General features: G+C 43.2%; 1 protein-coding gene across 4 annotated transcripts in view; it reads left to right on the forward strand.

Moving 5' to 3' along the window:
- The window catches only part of IGFALS (insulin like growth factor binding protein acid labile subunit), a 38499-nt gene extending 21848 nt beyond the window's left edge, over positions 1–16651 (forward strand). For 3 of the 4 annotated variants that reach the window (XM_075830732.1, XM_075830734.1, XM_075830736.1), the window contains one exon: positions 14333–16651. In XM_075830732.1, coding sequence (XP_075686847.1) covers positions 14333–16149 — 1817 coding nt within the window. In that variant the 3' untranslated portion in view covers positions 16150–16651. Of the gene's footprint in view, positions 1–12293; positions 12430–14332 lie in introns of those variants that run through there. The other variant, XM_075830735.1, reaches the window with a different exon arrangement.
- The last annotated feature ends 398 nt before the right edge of the window (positions 16652–17049 follow it).

Below are 17049 nucleotides of genomic sequence, written 5' to 3' on the forward strand. Positions count from 1 at the left end.
CCACTATGCTGCCCCCTCCACCACGATGCCCCCTCCACCACGATGCCCCCTCCACCACGATGCTCCCTCCACCACGCTGCCCCCTCCACTATGCTGCCCCCTGGTGTGCAGTGTTTTTTTTCCTCCATACATAGAGAGAGACATTGAGAATCTGCCCCGCAAAGTCAGTTTCCGCGCTTCTATTCTGCATATTTCTTTGCTGCTACTGTAACATTCTGCTGCGGAAAATCCACAGTGTAAAGCGCTGCGTGTGTACGTACTGGAGCTCAGCTGTTATGCCACATGTCTGACAGCAGGTGGCGCTGATCCGCAGTGTGTTTCTAAGGCTGGGTTCACACACCCTATTTACGGACGTAATTCTGCCGTTTTAACCTCGAATTACGTCCGAAAATACGGCCCCAATGCGCTGGCAAACATCTGCCCATTCATTTGAATGGGCTTTACGATGTTCTGTGCCGATGGTCATTTTGTTTTACGCGCCGCTGTCAAAAGACGGCGTGTAAAATAGACGCCCGCGTCAAAGAAGTGCCTGTCACTTCTTGGGACGTAATTGGAGCCGTTTTCCATGGACTCCATAGAAAAACAGCTCCAATTACGTCCGTAAAGGACGCAGCGAAAAACACCTGCACATTCCGTTACGGCTGAAATTCAGGAGCTGTTTTCTCCTGAAATTTACAGCTCCGTAATTTCAGGCGTATCGGACGTGTACGTGTGAACATACCTTGTGGGTATGTTCACACGTAGAGTCAAAAACGTCTCAAAATACGGAGCTGTTTTCAAGGGAAAACAGCCCCTGATTTTCAGCAGTTTTTTGAGCAACTCGCGTATTTCGCTGCGTTTTTGCGGCGTGTTTTACGGCTGTTTTTGGAGCTGTTTTCATTGGAGTCTATGAGAAAACGGCTCCAAAAACGTCCCAAGAAGTGCCCTGCACTTCTATGACAAGGCTGTAATTTTACGAGCCGTCTTTTGACAGCGACGCATAAAATTACAGGTCGTCGGCACAGAACATCGGCAAACCCATTGAAAGTAATGGGCAGATGTTTGCCGACGTATTGGAGCCGTATTTTCAGGCGTAAATCGAGGTGTAAAACGCCCCCATTACATCTGAAAATAGGTCAAGTGAACCCAGCCTAAGGGTATGTTCACACGGCGGGGGTCCGTAACGGCTGAAATTACGGGGATGTTTCAGCCTGAAAACATCCCCGTAATTTCAGCCGTAACGGCATGTGCAGGCGCTTGAACGCCGCGTCAATTACGGGCGTAATTAGCGCTGCTATTCATTGGAGTCAATGAATAACGGCTCTAATTACGGCCAAAGAAGTGACAGGTCACTTCTTTGACGCGGGCGTCTATTTACGCGCCGTCTTTTGACAGCGGCGCGTAAATATACGCCTCGTGTGAACAGACAAACGTCTGCCCATTGCTTTCAATGGGCAGATGTTTGTCAGCGCTATGGAGGCGCTATTTTCGGGCGTAATTCGGGTCAAAAACGCCCGATTTACGTCCGTAAATAGGCCGTGTGAACATACCCTGATACTTCTGTGTGCCGCTCCGCTTCTTACAAGCAAACAATGACAAGTCCCCCCATCCCTGGAGCCCTCATATACCCCGGTGACGTCAGGAGGTGGTCGTGTCACTGCCTTCCTCCAGCTCACACAGGTCACATTAACCCTTTGTTATGGTGGTGACAGTGTTTGTATTTGGAGCTGCGGCTTTAGGTCTTCATTATAAACACAACTTTCCGGATACCTGTATATTGTGACGAGCAGACAACTGTCCTCAGGGCAATGACCGCGGAGCCACCAGAGGCCGCACAACCGACCGAGACGCCGCCCAAATCACAAATAAATCAAACGGACTTTGGACAATTGAAAGACTCAACAAGTGAATTTCTGGGGTTATAGTCGGGACTATCTCTGTCCGAGGAGACATGACCTGGCGACAACTGAACCCATTTTATGCCCACTCGAGCCACGTGCTGCGCTGCCCTCAAACCATCATGTGTGATACTGTCTGCTGCGCCATGTATCTAATCCTATCATGTGTGATACTGTCTGCTGAGCCATGTATCTAATCCTATCATGTGTGATACGGTCTGCTGAGCCGTGTATCTAATCCTATCATGTGTGATACTGTCTGCTGAGCCATGTATCTAATCCTATCATGTGTGATACTGTCTGCTGCGCCATGTATCTAATCCTATCATGTGTGATACGGTCTGCTGAGCCGTGTATCTAATCCTATCATGTGTGATACTGTCTGCTGAGCCATGTATCTAATCCTATCATGTGTGATACTGTCTGCTGAGCTGTGTATCTAATCCTATCATGTGTGACACTGTCTGCTGAGCTGTGTATCTAATCCTATTGTGATCGCAATTTGAGTCACGTTACGCCTTGATCTCCATGCAGGTTCAAATCAGGTGGGGGGGTGCGAGCTCGGAGAAGCAACAGATACACTGAGACGTTTCTCAAGGTAAAAATCCTTCTGACTTTATTTGCAGAGACACAGAGTTTATATAGTAAAAATATCACATGAATACGTGCAGACACACATGAATCATTTACATTCTTGTGGTTTCTTCCCTCGTGATTTATGTCTCTATGTACATAGTTCTTATCTCTTACATCTAGTTGTTAATCTGGTGTCTGGTCCTTATCTATCTTGGCTGTATGCACAGAACTCAAACATCATATAAACAGACTCCTTTGTGTCTGGTAAGTCCTTGTAAGGCCCCAATTTCTACTATCTACAGAATGTCTGCAAATCTATTCCATTACCTTTCAATAATACCCAACATATATTCTAATACATGTTCTTCTCTTCAGCATTGCACTCATTGAGGCCCCAGATACATTATACATATATTTATTCCATAACAATCCCTCCTTTTGTGATTTTACCAACACCTAAATTCCAATGCTACTTCTATCTCCTGATAGCAAGGCTTCGATCCATTTCTTCACTTGATTCACACAGGTATGTAGGTGGGGTAATCTCACAACACTCTTTCATCATAATGTATAGGCCTCTGATTGAATGCTTCCCTTATTTTACAAAATGCATAACAATTAAAACATGTAAGCAATATAAACAATATTATGAAACATATCAAGGGTTGGAATAACACATGCAGTATCTTAGTGGCAGTGGGGGAAAATCCTGTAAATATGTCATACCAGTGATGGGCACTGGCATCTTTTATTGCTGACGATAAATGTATTACTTCCTTAGCTGCTATTGTAGCCAATACTTTCACTTTACTTAGAGTTACATTATGGGCTGCTATCAATTTCTTTACGTCTTTAGACTTTTGTAACACTTGTTTTAACTCTTCCAGTGGCAAACTAAAATTTCCATAGGGCAAAGGTTCAGGTACCCATACAGTGGACATTATTTCTTCTAAAGTAGGCAGGAACACTATAGTTTGGTTCCCCCAAGTCAAATGCGTCACATTGTATAGACATCCTGAAAATGGTCCTATGAGATTAAACTGGCTAAGGGTCTGCTTGTTGTTAGTTATTAAGCATACATGCTGTGGACCTACTTCAATATATACCTGTAGGTTAGCTTCTGGGATTATAGTGAGTGCGCATACATTATCCTGGTGCTGCATTAGACAGGGTTCATATATCCCTGACTGTTCATTACATACATATCCTTGCTCTGTTAATTGGCATAAATCTATATTCCTTGTCTTATTTTGAGAATCTATGAGTGTTCCTTTCATTTCCAGGATACAATATTGTCCTAATAATGTCACCGGATCAATCATTACCATTGGCATAACAATAAATTTGCATAATAGAGTAGGATTTTTCACATTGAATGCTATTAGTCTTCCTGCACACCATCTAGGTGTACACTCAGTATACTCAGGCTGGAACAATAACCACGTATCATTTCTCTCTCCTACGGGCAGAATGTCTGTCCATTGCCTAACATGACTACTAAACAATTTATTCTTAAAATTATTCATCTGTTCTTGTTGCCACATCGTTTTAAGCGTACATACTGTCCAATTTACAAAAGTTGATACATTCTGTAATGTTCTATATTCGGTTAGCATACTTTCATTAAAAACATTTAGAAACAGTTCATCTATAGTTAACCCTTTCTGTTGTATGGCAAAGGTAGTAGGTAACCATGACGCACCTATCCTTAATGCAGTAGATGTGTCGTCTCCCACTGAGTTTCATTTGTTCATAACTGTTTCTAACTGTATACCATTCAATACTCCTAATCCCGTTCCTACCCCTCCTAATAGCGGGTCATGCCATTCTCTTTTTTTTGTCTATGACAGCTGGGGGATTCAGGGAAGGAAATATTGAAGTGTACATTCTCTTTCTGCTGTTGGGTTACAGCGCTCTTACAAGTGTGTGCGATTCTTTCCAGACTTTGTACTCTTATATGTGGCTTAAAACTATCTCTTAAAATTGTTATCAAGAATACAAAATATCTTCTATTTCTTATTTGGCTATTATTCATACATAATATCATCCCATCAGTCTCTTTTATTACAATCGTAGAGTTGAGCCTCTCCTTGTTGCATCTTTCATAAGTCTTATTTATCATTTCGTTTCTATTTTTACTGGTTGTATATTTCTGTAGATACTGTAAATCTGGTTCATAACAACAAAACAACAGCCGTCTCTTCTTGTATGCTAATTTTGGCTGTTTTGTCTATGTGAAGGTACACAGTCCCTCCATGTGGTCCTTTTCTCCAAGTCCCTTCGGTTGTAGTCACATCTGTAGTATAACACGGGGCATTGGCCTTACAGGTGTAGTTACCCTCCTTTCTATCCACTGTGGCATTCGCCCACCCTGTCCTGAACTGTTCCAGTGATTCTGTACTGATTACGTGTACAGGAGTAGCAGTTCTGCCTTTTTGTATAAGAGCACACGCAACAACCGCCGCAACAACCGCAAAGATCTTCATTCTTCTGGCTGAAGAACCTTTTTACAATGACTGGCGTGAATCCAGCTTGCCTTTCCTTCGAGCTTCACTGAGGTGCTTGTAACGAGTAGGACTTGAAAAGGACTTGAAACGGTCCGTCAAATCTTGGGTCTAGACTTTTCCTCACGTGTCTTTTGACAACGACCCAATCTCCTGGTTCTAGCTTATACGTCCCTTCAACTGAATCAGGACCTGGAATGGAAGCAAATACTTGTGCATGCACCTTGGTCAATTGTTTGTTCAGCGTTTATACATAATCTGTTAGTCTACCATACTGCATTTGGAGCACCTGTGGAAAATAACATCCTAATCTGGGAGCCGACCCAAATAAGATCTCATATGGGCTGAGACCTGTTCTTTTTGTGGGCGTGTATCTTACTGAGAACAAGGCTAATGGTAGACACTCGGTCCATGGTTTCCCGGTTTCTACCATTGCTTTTTGGATTTTCAATTTGAGAGTCCCATTTAGTCTCTCAACCTTCCCACTACTTTGTGGATGGTATGGTGTATGTAGGGCTTGACTTATGCCTAGAGCTGACAACACATGGTTCATGATTTCACCCGTAAAATGAGTTCCTCTGTCGCTCTCGATCACCTCTGGAACTCCATATCTGCACACCACCTCGTTGATCAGTTTCTTTGCTGTGGCTACGGCTGTAGCTTTGGTTACTGGAAAAGCTTCTGGCCATCCTGAAAAGAGATCAATACAAACAAGCACATACTCATAGGTACCAACTTTGGGTAGTTGAATATAGTCTATCTGTAGTCTCTGGAACGGATATATAGGTCTGGGTGTGTGCTTCTGTGGTACTTTTACAGTTCTTCCAATATTATGTGTTGCACAGATCATGCATCCTTGTGTAAAACTGCTGGCCATCACACTAAACCCTGGGGCATACCACACCTTGTTTACCAAGTCCATCATTGCCGTTTTTGACTGGTGTGTCTCTCCATGTGTTATCTGGGCCATCATTGGGAACATTGTCTTAGGCAGGCACAGTTTATTCTGGCACTGCCAGAGGCCATCTTTTCGTAGCGTTGCTCCTTGGGCCGTCCACTTGTCTTTTTCTTCTTCTGTTGCTTGTCCTTGAAGTTTTTGCAGTAGTTCCGGGCTTACAGCTGGTCTTGTTTCCTCTGGATCGTTTATCTGACATACGGCTGCTAACACGGGTAGCTTCTGTGATGCTTGCTTTGTCGCTTCGTCTGCCAGGGCATTTCCCCTTTTGTCTCTGGTGAACTCACCTTAGTGTGAGCTTTAATTTTTACTACTGCTACTTCTGTGGGTAACATCAGGGTCTCCATCAAGTATTTTACAAAGTCTGCATTCTTTACAGGTGTACCTGCAGAGGTCAAAAATTGTCTTGCCCTCCATATGGGGCCATAATCGTGTGCAATCCCAAAAGCATATCGAGAGTCAGTGTATATATTTGCTGTCTTTCCTTCTGCATGTTGGCATGCTGCTGCCAGGGCCTTAAGCTCCGCTTCTTGTGCTGAGCGGGACGCTGGTAAGGAGGCTGCTTCTAGGACTACATCTTCGGTGGTTACTGCATATCCTGTAAGAAAAGATCCTTCTACACAATACCTTGAACCATCCACAAAGAGTATTAGGTCTGGGTTTTGGAGTGGGGTATCTATTACATGTGCGAACCCCACTGTTTCCTGGGCCATAAGGGCCATACAATCATGTTCATCAGTTTCAGACAAAAATTGTGACCATACTTTACCTACGTCTTCTCCCCCTTGCTCCAAAGGCAGTAAGGTAGCTGGGTTCAATGTAGTACAGCTATGGAGTGTGACCTGCTCAGGAAGAAGAAGCGCACAGGTTAATCTTAGATATCTTGCTGTTGACAAGTGCTTCAGCTGTACTTGAGTAAAAATAGCAGTAATATCATGTGGTGCAAAACTTGGACTAGAAATGCCAGGACCAAATCTGAGGCCTTGTTTAACATTGAATTTACAGCAATGATAGCTCTCACACATGATGGGGAACCTCGGGCCACAGGGTCTAGTCTAGCTGAATAATATGCTACCGGGCGCTGCTGTGGTCCATGACTTTGTGTGAGAACTGCAGTGGCATGTCCATTTTGTTCAGTACAGTACAAAGTATATGCTTGCGTAGAGGTACTCCATGGATTGGTGTCACAAGCCGCTACCAAACACAACTCCTCCTCATTCAGCTGATAATCCAAAATATTTTGAGAATCTCACTTTTATCAGGTTCTACAAATACTTGATTAATACAAAAACAAATAAAAATAAAACATTCCCAAAAACTTTACATCAAATTAACAATGTCCAGACAAGTTTTGTTTTGCCTTCTCCCTCATCTAAATCCATAAAGACTCGTGTGAGTGACGTCACATCGCCTCCTGTGTAACTTTGCTGGAGGGGGATGGTCTCTTACACATAAACTAAAATTGTACCTGATCAGTTCCTTCACCCTTCCCCCCTTTGTGGACTCTGCGAGAGTGATGTAGCAGAGTTCAAAACTACATCTCAACATAACACTAATTTAACCCCCTGTAATGTACAACAGCCTGAAACAAAAATGACTTTTTCCTGACAAACATTTGATCTTTACAATGACATAACTCATGTGTGAAATCAAAAACAGAACAATTGTAGTTAGTTATTCAATAAAACAGAAAATATTATCTCTGATAACATTAATTACTGCAAACCAATAAACAGTATAACGGTGGGGGCACATACATTTTCAAAACCCCCGTGTCTCACCGTATCTGTAGTTTAATACATCTGAATTATCAAAACACATGAAATCTGATCACATCATAACACATAAATATCGTAACTTTTATAACCAACAGCGCTTGCGCAAAAGACAAGAAATGTATTTCGGTTTGTAGACATTACTGATATATATATATATATATATATATATATCTCAGCAGTGCATATTGAAATCCCTTTGTCTCATCAGCCCTGCAGACTGCACCCAGTCAGCCCCCCCTCCTCCTCCTCCCAAACACAGCACACTACAGGGGAGAGGGAGGGGGGTCACACACTCACAGCTTCTCACAACTTCTCACAACTTCTCACAACTTAACACTTTCAATGCCGGCAAAACAACATACGTATCTGCAATCATTTATCACACCATTGTATAGGAATTATCTACGTTAATGTTTAACAGTACAATCTGACGGCCACCATCTCTATATTATGATGACGTGTTGTTTCATCAGTGAACTAGACTGGAACTTCTGTAAATAGAAAAAACACTACAAATGACAAAATTAACAAGGTGATTATTTCATACTGATTTGGATGGGCCGGGTGTGGCCACATCAGGGGCAGGGGGGGGGGCAGCCTCTCCCATTGGAAACACAGTACGCAGGGGGTTTCCCACCAACAATGAGGACACACTCAACATGAGGTACGGACGCCATTACCGGGCGTCTGCTGGTCCTGTTCTCTAATACATACAATATGACACAAAGTCATACAAAATATCTATATCAGCATTTAATGTTGTGTCCATTCATTTCAAGAACAAGATGACATTTCTTATCTCACTAGCAGCTGTTCTCCACCTCCCCCTTCTCTTATCACACTAGTTGATTCTAAATTATACCATATGGGAATTTACTATAAGGTCATTTGCAACTTTAAAACAGCTACTACTTCTATCACTTCCTTTGCTTTAAACTTTACTTTATAAAATATGAATTTCCTCTGACACTTTTCATCTTTCAGCCATCCACGTTTTGTGTCACAACATTCATTCCATTTTCCTGCGTCTAACCGTCCATGGGATTCTAGACCACATGCTTTCATTAATTTTTATTTTTTTTGTATTTATTTATTTATTTGTTCCCTGCGTTGCCTTTTTACCTTCTCTTTCTGCTACTACCTGTTTGGCGGTTTGTCCTTTGGGGTGCTCATCTCGTACTCTTGTTACAGATTCTAGCTACTGACAGATGAATTCCATTCTCATCTATTTTAGACAGTTTCTAGTCTCCGTACTTAATAGGGACACCAGTTCCCCATTGTCTAGTTATAAGTGGTCGCCTATAGGCAGACCCTAAGTTATGTAGGGGGTAGTTTTCCTGATAGGTGAATTTCTGGATTTACGATCCCCTAGTAAGCTTACACCCTTTTAACAGGTGCTTGCTCACCCATATGCCATACCTCAAACTCTCGTTTGCCGTGACTGTTTCCCATAGCCCTGCTATGATGGAGGGGACTCTTACCCTTCTCTCTCAGTTTTTATCTTCACTAACAAACACTATGGCTATTGGCTGTTAGGGAAAGTCCCACACTACCTTTCTCACCTATTTTATACAGTTACTTATCCCCTCAAAACCCTTTTAAACCTTCTTCTACTCTGGCCAGAGAATTAAATTCCTTTTATAACTAGCTTACTTTCTTCTTATTCACTTTAAACACCACTCAAGGAGATATCCTCCACACCATAACAGTAATATGACAAATATTCCTGATCCAAATAATAAGGCAAACGTAAAATCAAGCTGTTCTTTTGACATGCCGGATTATCAGATTGCACAAAATTCTGGAATTTTGAGCTGAAAATCAGTGCATGATAATCTCCGCAAGTACCTCAATGCTGTACACACATTTTCGGCATTTTTCCGGATTATCAGATTGCACAAAATTTTCGATTTCCGGGCTTAAATTTAGCCTATCATAATCCCCGTAGTCACCTGAAGCATGTACACATGTTTCTGGTAATTTGCCGGATTATCGGAAGTTTTTTTCCAAAAACAATTTCCTTATTCTAAAATGCATTTGTGACACAAAACTGGGTTTCTACAACATTCATACAAATACTGTCATGGAGATCAGGCACTTTATCCTGAGGGTAGGATTACATATAGACTTGACCAGATTTTTACACTAAAAATACCCTCATGTGGCCCCTCTATCCCTCAGGAGTACTACCGGGAAGGTGACCTACCAGACAGGAAGGTGCAGAGCAGAGTTTGTAAGAATTAAGTCTTCTTACCTTGCTGCAGCAGTGGTCTGCACGTTCCTTCGTCCGGGTGGTCGCCATTCAAGTCCCGGGAGATCCCCTAGGTGGGGTGCCGTCCTTCTGGTCAAGTCCCTGGTTCGGGCGCCAATTTCTGTGATCGCAATTTGAGTCACGTTACGCCTTGATCTCCATGCAGGTTCAAATCAGGTGGGGGGGTGCGAGCTCGGAGAAGCAACAGATACACTGAGACGTTTCTCAAGGTAAAAATCCTTCTGACTTTATTTGCAGAGACACAGAGTTTATATAGTAAAAATATCACATGAGTACGTGCAGACACACATGAATCATTTACATTCTTGTGGTTTCTTCCCTCGTGATTTATGTCTCTATGTACATTGTTCTTATATCTAGTTGTTAATCTGGTGTCTGGTCCTTATCTATCTTAGCTGTATGCCCGAAACTCAAACATCATATAAACAGACTCCTTTGTGTCTGGTAAGTCCTTGTAGGGCCCCAATTTCTACTATCTACAGAATGTCTGCAAATCTATTCCATTACCTTTCAATAATACCCAACATATATTCTAATACATGTTCTTCTCTTCAGCATTGCACTCATTGAGGCCCCAGATACATTATACATATATTTATTCCATAACACTATCATGTGTGATACTGTCTGCTGAGCCGTGTATCTAATCCTATCATGTGTGATACTGTCTGCGGAGCTGTGTATCTAATCCTGTCATGTGTGATACTGTCTGCTGAGCTGTGTATCTAATCCTATCATGTGTGATACTGTCTGCTGAGCCGTGTATCTAATCCTATCATGTGTGATACGGTCTGCTGAGCCGTGTATCTAATCCTATCATGTGTGATACTGTCTGCTGAGCCGTGTATCTAATCCTATCATGTGTGACAATGTCTGCTGAGCCATGTATCTAATCCTATCATGTGTGATACTGTCTGCTGAGCCGTGTATCTAATCCTATCATGTGTGACAATGTCTGCTGAGCCATGTATCTAATCCTATCATGTGTGATACTGTCTGCTGAGCTGTGTATCTAATCCTATCATGTGTGGTACTGTCTGCTGAGCCGTGTATCTAATCCTATCATGTGTGACAATGTCTGCTGAGCCGTGTATCTAATCCTATCATGTGTGATACTGTCTGCTGAGCTGTGTATCTAATCCTATCATGTGTGATACTGTCTGCTGAGCTGTGTATCTAATCCTATCATGTGTGATACTGTCTGCTGAGCTGTGTATCTAATCCTATCCTGTGTGATACTGTCTGCTGGCTACATATCACTGTGTCTGATCTGCCCCCCTCTTGTGCTGTATACATGATATAAGGGGCTCCCCTGTATGATCAGTGTCGGCACGTCGCGTATATACTTGTTTCTAACATTTGCGGTTGGTAATATAGCTAAATATTGTAGGCTGCAGCTTTAAGATGTTTTTCGTATAGTCAGCGAGCAGCCGTCATCTGTCTAATAACCTTCATTTCTGTTTTCTTTTATTTAGTCATTTGTTTTTACTGTGTGAAGAAAAAAACAAAACAACGTGGAACCCGTCAGTAAGCAGGATAGCTGCTGTTAACGAATCATATGAAATATTTACTTTTATTGTGCTTGTGTCTGGTGTGAATACGTAGCGCAGCGCGCAAAGACCTGATGATCGTTTTCACGTCACCATTTACATAGTCCGATTTCTATATGAATATTTAATACCTGCGTTGGGTCTTCCTGTGTTATTGTGTCAGGTTGTAGGGGGTATCAAGGGGTTAATAAACCAATTAGATCCACAACCCATTCAAAGCAGAACATCATTACACACTCAAAGGACTAAATAGATCTACGCAAAAAGATCCAGCAGCTTGCTGACAGTTTCCATTAAATGCTTACAAAAAAAAAAATGATATACTGAATAAGAAAAGTTGCCCGAAAAGTGAGTTCATTCCAAATATATAGGGAATTACTGATGACAAAACATAAAAACATTTTTGTAGGTTATTGGTTATCAATGGGTTAATAAGATCTGGATCTTTTATGGGAAAATAGCAACGTTTTATTGGAACAGGGGTCATTGGCTGCCATACTTTGTATCTTTGCCATCCATGAAGCTTTTTCCTTAAAGGAACATGCGTAGTGTAGCGTCCGAGTAGTGAATGGGTTAATCAGTAAGTTACAATTCACCCCCTATCCCCCCCCCCTTTTCCAGGCAGTGAACGGGTTAACTATGCCGAGTCTTTCCAGGACACGTCTCTATGTGAATTCCCCCGTCTATGACATCATGAGCTATGAATAGGCAGCCACCTAGTAACCAATGTGTTAACCTGGCATTCCCCGTTCCCCAGCGGTGACAGGGTTTATAAGGCGAGCGCTTTCCAGGACCCTGCCTATTTGTAGCTGGCCAGGAGCGCTCGCTGTTATCACCCTGCTCAGTGCCAGCAGTGACCCAGGAGTAGCCGCGTCCACTCTGCTATGTGACAGTCAGTATGGGACCTACAGGTGCAGGTAGGTGACCCTCATAACCCCTCCGATCCTGGAGGATACGCCCTATTATCTATGTCCAGGGGCTGAGGGCGGACTGGGACAGCGCCTGGAAAATGTGGGAGACCTGGTAACGCCATGGCCCTTCCTTACTACCCTGGCGCTACTAGAGGGGATTGTGCCCAGGTCTACCTGCTGATGATGTCCCTTTCAGGGTGCGGCTCACAAGGTGCCCACTGTTAACTCATTCATTGCTGGGGACACGCACTTTATACTATACGTGCTTGCTGAATGCATTATAAGGTTATGTGATGTATATACGTTCCATATAACTTGGGGTTCGGGACGGAGGAAAAAAAAATCGGTGTCCCAGAAATATGGGGTAACATAATATAGTTGGATACCACTGGTCTATATAAATTGTGCTGCCCAGGATCCATATATAGTGTGTAATATACACAGGGACATTCAGGAAGGCCAAGGGGGCCCAATGGGGTCACCGCCTGCGTCCGATTTATGGCACTTACCGCCCATGAAACAGAACCTAAAGGGGTAACGCCACCTATGGGAGAGAGGGATAGGGCCAACCTGAGCCTAGAAGCCCCCCACCAGGGTCCCATACAAGTCGCATGGTCACCTTTATGTAGACGGTGGAGGGGGCACATTTAGAGTCTACCTGGCAGATCACCCCTAAGGAGCTCCATCCTCCCGCCGCTGAGGAGCTCGTCATAGACGATAAGTTGCATCCTTTCTTATCTCATCTTGAGAGTTTCTGTTGCAGAATTATTAGGCAACTTTAAAGGGTTAATAAAAATCCTACGTGCCGCCCCCCCCCCCCATATTCCCTCCCGCGGGCTCACATAACATGCTGAGTCAGGAGCAGGCGGCGCGATGCCAGCGGTTTTTGACACCTTCCCAAAATTCAGGAGTGAATGGTGAATATTGTCTCATAATGTAATAACGTTCGGCATGTTTATATCCGTGCAGAAACATCACCCGCGAATATATATATATATATCACCCGTCCAAGGGACGTCGTCTGCCAAGTTTACACATATATCCCTTAGTTATGACTGTTTTTGGGAAAGCTGTGTGTCAAGCAAGATGGCCGACTTTACACAGGAGGGCAATTCAGGGAAATATTTTGGATTTTGATCCCTTGGGCACTCATCATTATGTACATATCCCCTCCTACTCTTCATTAGGGTGATTTAGAGTGGGCAGGACTGTGGTATACAGCGTGGGCAGGGGCTGTGGTATACAGCGTGGGGAGGGGCTGTGGTATACAGCGTGGGGAGGGGCATTGATTGGACCAGTTTCCATGTCATGCAGGTTGGATGTATTCGACTTGAGGCTGGCCAGAACTAGGAGCCCCGTTTGTTTTTGATGGGGCCGTAAGCCCCTCCACTCACCTTTAATAACAGGCTTCAGTCACTGCATAATCAACATTGCAAAATTTGCAGCCGCTTTCTAGGCTCCTCCTCCTTATTGAGACCCCTCCCACCTATATGCAGCAATCACCTGGTGATTTAGCCACTTGTAGCGTATAATCTTCTGTCCTTGCTGTAAGTGTGATCAGCTTGTCATGTACCGGCTTACCTCTGAGTCTGTGTTTGTACACAGCAGCCAATCTGAACAAGCAGAGCTACAGTGTAAAGCATGGGGGCAGACAAAGCAGTAACCTGTGTTGAGGCGGGAAACTCAGACTTCAGTAGATAATGTAGCTGGCTGGAGTCACTGGTGATCGCTCTAGTCATGTAAGTCAGGTCAGATAGACTGGTTCCAAAACACTGTGGGTTGGGGTTAAGGGTTGCGGGGTTATGGTTCTTCACCTTTACCCATCAGCCTCCTCTTTCAATATAGTGCTCATCTCCATAGTCTTGCTGACCTCATTGTCTTACTCCATTTCTGATTTTCTTCCCCACAGAGGTTGTGGCCGTGATCCTTTTCTGCCGTTTTGTCACAGGGAGTTGTGTGGCCTCAGAGTCCCGGCCGTCAGAAGGAGAAACAACTTCATCACCTCCAGAGCCGAAATGTCCAACATTTTGTCTCTGCAGTTACGACTACAATGAAGATTTCAGCGTCTTCTGCAGCTCCCGGAACCTCTCCCGTATTCCGGATCTACTGCCCACAAATGTTCGAGCTTTATGGTTGGACCATAACAACTTCACCGCCGTGCCGACCGAAGCTTTCAAAAATGTATCTCAGCTGGACTTTCTTAACCTGCAGAGCAGTCACTTAACTAAGCTGGAGCAACATGCCCTCCATGGCCTCCAGGCTTTAGCCCATTTGCACTTAGAAAGAAATATGTTGAAGTATTTGGCCCCTAACACTTTCCTTCACACTCAGAACTTGATTTCCTTGAGCCTCAACAACAATTACTTTACAAAAATTGAAGATGGATTATTCGCAGGTCTTTCCAACCTTTGGTACCTAAACTTGGGCTGGAATTCATTGGCGGCCTTGCCGGACACCGTGTTTCATGACCTACCGAACCTGAGAGAGCTCATTTTGGCCGGAAACCACTTGACCTACGTCCATTTCCCACTTTTTATCAGCTTGGTGGAACTGAAGGAGTTGGACCTAAGTGGGAATATGTTACGGGGGTTGAAAGCTCACATTTTTATAAAATTACACAAGCTTCAGAAGCTTTATCTGAACCACAACATCATCTCCACAATTGCATCTAGAGCTTTCTTCGGCATGAAGTCTCTCCGATGGTTAGATCTGTCACAAAATCGTTTGCCTGCCCTTTCGGAGGACACCTTTGCCGGTTTACTAAGTCTCCATGTTCTTAGATTGTCCAACAATTCTCTTACCAGCCTAAGGCCTAGAGTCTTCAAGGACCTACAATTTTTAGAGGAGCTCAGTCTTAGTTACAACAAGCTCAGGACCCTCGTTGAACGGGTATTCGAAGGCCTTGGTCAACTTGAATTTTTGTCTTTAAATAACAACATCATTCAGGAGATCCGTCCGGGAGCATTTACAGGACTTTTAAACGTGGCCGTGATGAACCTGTCGGGGAACTGCCTCAAAACACTTTACGAACATTCCTTCCGAGGTCTTGGAAAGCTTCATAGCTTGCACGTGGAGAACAGTTGTATCAGTAGGATAAAGCCTCACATGTTCTCAGGCCTCTCGAATCTTAGGAGGCTTTTTCTCCAGCGGAACGACATTTCGGTTATTGATGACAACAGCTTTTCTGACCTTCAAGATCTACTAGAACTGGACCTCAGATTCAATAAGTTGAGTCAACTCTCGGCTAGATCCTTCACGGGACTGAAAGATCTCTCCTACCTTCTTCTGGCCAACAACCAACTGCAGACCCTTTCTTCAGAGACCTTTAGTCCATTTCAGAGGATACAATGGCTTGACCTTTCGGACAATCAGCTGAATGTTGTTGATACAGACATTTTTCAGCCATTTTCTCATCTTCGGTATCTCAGCCTTCAAAGGAACCCATTAAAAACCATCGCTGTTAGTTCCTCGCTCATAAATTCTCCAATCCAACAACTGTGGTTACACGGAAACCACTGGGATTGTGGCTGCTCCCTCAACGACCTAAGAGATTTCTGCCTAAGTAATGCCACCGTTGTCCCCAGAGTGGTACAGTCGGTGTCAGAAGGTTACGATACCAGTCCTCCCAGCTACATCTACAACAACATCACCTGTGCTAGCCCTCCGCAGGTTGTAGGACAGGACTTACGTGATTTAAATGATGAACATTTTTCTCAATGTCCTTGAGGGTGACAACCCCGGGGTGATTTGTCCCCAGTTATTACAGGGATGACACCTCTGTAGGACACAAGGCTTGATCATTTTTCGGAAATGTAAAAATTCCCTGTTTTTAGTTGACCCTATAAATGTTTCCTACTCTCGGTGGAGCTTAGTTGTCCCGTAACTGTATGAAAATATATGTCATTGATATATAGCAGCCACATGTTCCTATAAGGTAGAAACCAGACTGTAACAGTGAATATAGGTGGTGCAAAGCAGGTAAGGAAAACATGTAATATTCTGTTACGGTATATAAACATATAATGGACGCCGGCCACCATTCATGATCCAACTACCCCGCCCCAAGTATACCCATCAAAGCTTTCTATACATTAGTCTGTGGTGTAGGTTCCTGGTAGACGGATATACTAATATACAATGCAGCAGGTGCTTTTATAGAAGTTTTTTTTTATAGTGCACAGACTTTTACTGAACTATATGCACATAAAAAAATTCCATTGTCTTCCAATTGTGGTGCTGTTTTCTTATCGTCTCTTAACATTTGGGCATCTTAGAGATGGACTAAAAATGCTAAATATCTTTATATATATATATATATATATATATATATTTCTGATACAGAACTCCAAATCCCCTAAATAGCTATAGAATATAAATAATACAATTCTGTTGGTCTTCAGCTACCACTAGGGGGAGCTTAGGAGTTCACTGCATACTGTTTTTTTTATCTCAATATATAAATGTATACAGTACTGTATAGTACAGTGGTGGCTGCAAGTAGCCGGAATTTTATATTGTAACTGCATATGCAGTAGATTTGTGGCTCTGTATCAGGAAGCTCCGATGTCTATAAAGATATGTGCTTTAAATGTGTAGCTTAAAGGAAGAGTATACCTAGAAATTAAT

This window comes from Rhinoderma darwinii, chromosome 6, assembly GCF_050947455.1.
Source record: "Rhinoderma darwinii isolate aRhiDar2 chromosome 6, aRhiDar2.hap1, whole genome shotgun sequence".
Classification (NCBI taxonomy): domain Eukaryota; kingdom Metazoa; phylum Chordata; class Amphibia; order Anura; family Rhinodermatidae; genus Rhinoderma; species Rhinoderma darwinii.